This window comes from Plectrocnemia conspersa, unplaced genomic scaffold (assembly GCF_051122295.1).
Source record: "Plectrocnemia conspersa isolate PC_06_02 unplaced genomic scaffold, ASM5112229v1 ptg000005l, whole genome shotgun sequence".
NCBI lineage: Eukaryota > Metazoa > Arthropoda > Insecta > Trichoptera > Polycentropodidae > Plectrocnemia > Plectrocnemia conspersa.
Window position 1 is genome coordinate 24,175,827 of NW_028277169.1, and position 6,491 is coordinate 24,182,317.

Sequence of the window (6,491 nt, forward strand, 5' to 3'; positions counted from 1 at the left end):
GGATTTTTTACCTAAGAATTGCAGTTTGATAATGAATTATATTTAATTTATTAAAAAAATATTTCTTACCACTAATAAATTATTCGATAGGTTTTATACTTGATTTTTTATTTATCGCAATCCGTTCCGCTTTCTAAGATAATAAGCTTACTAGATTACAGCGCAGGTGAAAATCGAAAATCATAATTAACATATATAATCTTAGGTAAATAATGTGAAGCTGTATTTGATGCTGTATTTCTATAAAAATTTTGTATCTATATTCACTATTTTAAGGATTAAGTGTTATACATTTCAATGATATTTATTTTTTTATTATTTATATTTTTTATTGTTTTTATAATTTTATTTTTTAAGACCACTTTAGTGGCTGGACAGGTGTTTACTTACACAATTTATGCCTATGTGGTTTTCAGTATAAATATTAGTAAAATAATAACGTTCTTTAATGAACTGTACAAATAACAGCAATGCCCTTTTAGGATTATTTTTGGTTCATGTAAAGAATCAATTGCTACTCTCAAATGAAAATTTTGTTTCAATTGAAAAAAATATATAATCTCTTGTTTTTAAAAATAATAAAATAACATAATAGCCTAAATAGCATTACTTAAATGCTAATTCTAATATAATGTCAAATTATTAGTGAAAAATCATTTAAATACATACATACTAATAAAAAATAGTTTTCATATCAGAAAAAAACATCGCGATTTTTTTCTTTTGTTACATTTTAATTATTAATATAATAAAAATACATTAAATATTATTTCAAATAAATTAAAAAAAAAATAATACTTGATACATTTATTTTTTATTAATTAAAGCACATACATTTTATGCTTTTTCCTCTCCATCTTTAATAGCCAAGATGTTGCTATGATTTTATACAGTTATTGATGCAAAGCAGTAAAACAAACGCAGTTTATATTTATTTGTATGTTATACTAAAATACTATAATAGATTTTTATGTAGACAACGAAAAAGAAACGTTGATCAAAAAAATATTAACAGCTGCAAAATCAAACGAAACTAAAACATACACACAAATGGCTTAAATAAAAAATAAAAAACGTTTTATTCGTTAGCTTATGAATTAAATAACATATGTTTATATATTATATAATATATAATGCTAGCTTCGGAGACTTTTGACATAAAATATGTATATGCGCCTAACTGTGCAGTGCACAAAAAAAATATAAAAATATGAGTTAAACAGTCTTAACTTCAAACGTCATCTGGGCTACAACTTGCTAATGTTAAAACATATTTTCATTACAAAACGAAAAAACCTAAACGGGAGACTGTCACGTTTGTGACATAAAAATGTGGCGCGAGTGTCACAAGTGCGTCAAATTATATTTTATTTAGAATGTTCGACAAAAACGTACAACGTTTACGGGCAAACTATGTACAAGTGCCATATAAAGTTATTTAATCAAAGTTTTCTTCTTGTCGCAGGGCACCCAAAGGAGGCAACATTTATTTATTTATATATTTTTCGATATGGCCAACTTTCGCTCTTTTTTTGGATATTAGTAAGCGTTCACGATGTTTAAATAATTCGCACGTGTGACAATGGTAAAACATAGGCGCAGTCGGCAAGCAAAAAGCAAACTTTGTTAGTGAATGTGGAAAACTCCGAGTTATTTGATTTACAAGACTCGGAAAATTTCCATGAAAATACCTTATTGAGCGTGCACAAAAGGAAAATATATAGCCAGAACGAATGGTAGATATTGTCGTCGAAAGAAAACGCGTTATTTATTATGTGTGTGTGTGTTCGTGTATATTTTGCACGTTCCTCGCGGAAACACAATTCGGATAACAAGTATAATAATATCACCTTTCAACACTTCAAAATATACAGTACATACAACAATTATAATTTGTATTCATGTCATATCATCTTAACCAGGGGTCAGCAAAGTTTTTTTGTAAAGGGTCGGATCAGAAATATTTCAGGTTTGACGGACCAGAAAGCAAAATTAAAATGAGCCTCAAAAAAACGTAATTTTCTCTAAGCTTTGCAATTTTAGCGTATTTTTGAATATATTATCCTTTTATATTTACTCAAATCTATTAAAATTTTTGCATCAAATAAGCTTTACTAATAAAAATGTTATTTTTTTTCTTTTTAGATAATATCGTTCGTCACTTCCTTTAGTCAAAATTTATAACAAGTGGTTATCCTTTAATGCTGACCTAAAATTGTTTTTTTTATATCATCTTTCAAGATAACTTTATATAGGTGCTACCAAATACAGATACAAATCCCTAAGCAAACATTTTAGGCATTATTTATTTATGTTAGTAGAAAACGCAAATAAAAAAATATTTGTCCTTCATTCTGTTGCAATTTTAATACACAGTTAAAATCAATCACATTTTTGTTTACTTAAAATCATTTTTTTTCTATTTTTAACTGGCTTTGTTAAAAAATGAGGGTGGTAGAAAATATTAAAACAATTTAAACATTTTGTATACTTTTAAGTCCAGTCATAAAAACAATATCAAATATTATGTATAAATGTAAAAGGTCAGCTTTTGTGTTATTGTGCACTCTTGAGAAATTTTATAATAAATAAAATTTAAATTGTTCTTGTATTTTTTTAATATTGTGCTAATGAGGTTATTATTATACAATGAGGATATATTATATTATATATTTATATCACTTACACCTTTTTAAGGCAGTGTAAAATTGTTAACATCAAACAGATCCGCTATTTTCAGAATAAAATAAATATTTTTCAAAGAACTTCAAGGTTTAAATTAAACCCTTCGCATAAATCAGCACATTCGCATCTACAAAGAGAAAAAATAAATTAAGCGTCTATTTGGAGACATCACGAACCATATTGAAATATGGATAAGGTTTAGACACTGTTTTTTTTTATTTTCTTACTTTTTATCGTAAGAATGCGAAAAGCACCTTTGGCACAACCTGCTGCGGCTGTATTAGACAATTCGTCATAAATTGCGAATGTTTTCCCAGGCTCTTGCCAATTTTTTACGATCATAATTAACTTTGGAAGTCTTAAATTATTTTTGGAGAAAATGCTATTTTATTCTATGCATGTGTTTTACTTATATTTACAATAAAATTTTTGTTTTATTATTGAATTTTTTTATGAAGTAAATGTATAGGGAGAAAATGTGTGTGCATTTAATAAATTTAATTTAATTTAATTTTAATTATAGCTTCTTGCGATATTATCAAGTGTATCGCTGATATTAAATTTTAAAGCAATGATTTATTGTTCGAAGACAATATTAATAAATACATTAATATTGTTTTTGTGTCACAAGTGCTTTAAGTTATAATTTTTCAGCATCGTTATTTTTAAAATATTATTTTTTGAACAAAAATATTCCTTGAAAATATTTTTATTGCATTATAATTTGTATAATACAGATCTTTGCACAAGATATTAATTATAGTATAAAAGTTTTTTACTTTCATGAATATTAATTTTTTGATAAAAAATATTTACTTCTTAAAACCGTAAACAGAAATTATAAGAACATTTAAGATTTTGACCTAACAGTGAATTGAAACAAATACCTAGACATATATACGTTATGCATGTTTGAATATAAACTCATTAGTTAAGGATAATTTAAATTTAAAATAATATTTAATCATTCCTGTTAGTCACACGCAAAGAAATTTTATTAACTATAAATATCAAATATAAAATTTATCTTTATAAAAGTCAATATTTATATATAGAAATGTGTTTTAGAATGTATTTTTTATAATTTGATTAATATTTAAGCGATTGCTGCAATTTATTTCCAAGAGTTTTTTTTTGATTAGCAATCATGGCACTCAAAATAACATTAGTATTGTTAGAATGAAGTTTTGATAATATTATTATGCAAATTAATATGTCATTTTTTATATAAAATAATATTGATCTGCTAAAATGCACTTTTTAATATATTAACATTAACAAAATTTTCTTTTGTAGAGTACCAAATAACCCTTACACTGAAATCTGCGTAAGAGAGGAAATTAATACTACTATTTCATTCCATTAAATTATGCACCGAGCCTTTAAATTTGTTTGAGTAGTCTCGGTTCTTTTTGAAATTGTAAAAAACTGTAAGCACTGGCAAAAGCTCTTCATTGTAAAATAAATAAATAGATATTGATGATTTGCTAAAAAATATGACTGGCGACTACAAAACACATATCAATTTTCATATAACGAATGATTAATATATTTAATATATGCAGTTCAATTCATCATTTAGAGAGCACGATGCATTATTAATAATATGAAGAAAGAGAGTAAAACTAGAAATTTAATTCTAAAGGTTAAATTAACATTTCTCAATCCATTCAGTTATGAAACAATTTTAAGGAATTAAAATATAAAATATTTACTTCACTGTAAATTAAATGATATATTATCATTGTGGTGGTTTTAAATTAACTACGTTTATAGTAATAAACTGAAAAGTCACCATAATGACCACCTGAACAACAACGAAAAATTCATACTACAAAAGTTCATTCGAAATCTCGTTACAAAAATGACGACTCTTACGTTACATAATAAAAATTAAATTAACATCTTTATTGTTTGAAATTAAAATCAAAATGCAGTCAATGCAAATTGTCCATGTTTTTTTATATGAAATTAAACCTTTAGTATTTAATAAATATATTTTCAAATAAAATTTTAAGATAAGTATAAAAAAATACTTATTATATTTATAACTTTGCACGATTTATTAAAAATATTAAAATAAAACAATTTAATGATTTAAACTAATTCACTTTATTGATTTACTTACTTTTTAAAATAGTTTTTTATTTGTATATGTATTTGTTTTTAGAAACGTTTATACTAAATTAAGAATTAGGTCCAAAAAATTTAAAATTAAATAAAGTTTTCAAACTTTTAACCATTTTATGGTAAACAAGAAAACAATAGAAAATATAAAAGCTAAAAATAATACAATAAAAAAAATATATACGTCAAAGAACGTGAGCTAACGGTAAATTGAAACAGATACATAGATATATATACATACAAATATATATGTCTAGGTGTCTGTATGTAATGTATGTATGAATGTATATAAACACTTAGTTTAAGATAATTTAATAGTTATAACTTATAATTTTAAAAGTAATTTTGCACAATAGAAAATAAAAATAATATTTAATCATCTCTATTTGCCATACGCAAAGAAATTTTATCAACTATACATTTCAAATATAAAATTTATCTTTATAAAAGTCAATATTTATTTAAAGAAATGTGTTTTAGAATGTTTTTTGCATAATTTGATTCATATTTAAGCAAAGGCTGCAATTTATTTCTAACAGTTCTTTTTTAGTTTGCAATCATGGCACTCAAGATAGCCTTAGTGTTGTTAGGATGCTACTTTATGGCAAGTTTTGATAATAATATATTGCAAATTAATATGTCATTTATATATAAAATAATGGTGTTTTGCTAGAATGTACTTTTTAATATATTTACATGTACATCTACAGATTCAATCCTCGATAGCAATAGTGAAGCTCCCAAATGATCTGGAATTAGCAAAAGGGGACGACGATGTAATTACTTCTTCTGAATCTAACTTGAAATCTGAACCGACAGTCCCAGATTCTCCGCCTGCGACCCAAAACAAACAAACTTATGGTTCTCCACCAACAGATGTTGTTGATCCAAACTCTCTTCAGCCAATTCCACCTGGATTTATATATCCAATGTGGTTTGGGTTCTGTAGAAGATATTGGTGGACCAGAAGATGTAGATGTTTCTTCTTGTGGGTAAGACAATGCTGGAGACGTTTCCCGTGGAGTAGAACATGCTGGAGATGGTGGCATTGCTGGACCAGGGGCTGAATAAATCTTTAATGATTCCGCTGCCCCCTCAAGAACATTTTGAATTAATCTTGATCTATATGTATATATTTTCTTGAAATAAATATTCTTGAAGACACGTTATACAAATTATTAAAAAAAAAAACAATAGTTATAATAATCATAAATAACTAAGTACTTATTATTAAAATATTTAAAAAAAAACAAGCGACTTAAAAATAACGTTTTTTAATTATTCTAGGTAAGATTCAGAACAGGATAAACAGCTTTGAAAATTCTAAGAATTTAAAAAAAAGTGCATTATTTTAATATATGATTCTTGTATTTTTTTAAGTCATTTTATAAGACTCAACATAACAACAAAATTTACAAAAGTATTTATTATTGGTCGATTATTTACAAAGTTTCATTAGAAAAATTCAACGGGAAATAAGACAATTTTGCATGTCTAGGCTAATTTTGTTTAATTTAAAATCGTAAAAATATTAAGACTCGTGCATATAAAAAGTGATATTATAATTAACATATACTTAAAAAATAATTTTTAATACAGATTTATAAAATATATGTATATATGTTAAAAAAATATTTGTTTATTTACAATATATTTGTATAATTTTTTATTAACATATA

At 24.8% G+C, this 6,491-nt stretch overlaps 1 protein-coding gene across 1 annotated transcript; it reads left to right on the forward strand.

Annotated features, from left to right (window-relative positions):
* The first annotated feature begins 5,133 nt into the window (after positions 1–5,133).
* On the forward strand, positions 5,134–5,976 carry LOC148235238 (uncharacterized). The gene is made up of 2 exons (XM_088186060.1): positions 5,134–5,416; positions 5,523–5,976. The coding sequence occupies exons 1-2, from the start codon at positions 5,372–5,374 to the stop codon at positions 5,877–5,879; spliced, it is 402 nt and encodes a 133-aa protein (XP_088042186.1). The 5' UTR covers positions 5,134–5,371; the 3' UTR covers positions 5,880–5,976.
* The last annotated feature ends 515 nt before the right edge of the window (positions 5,977–6,491 follow it).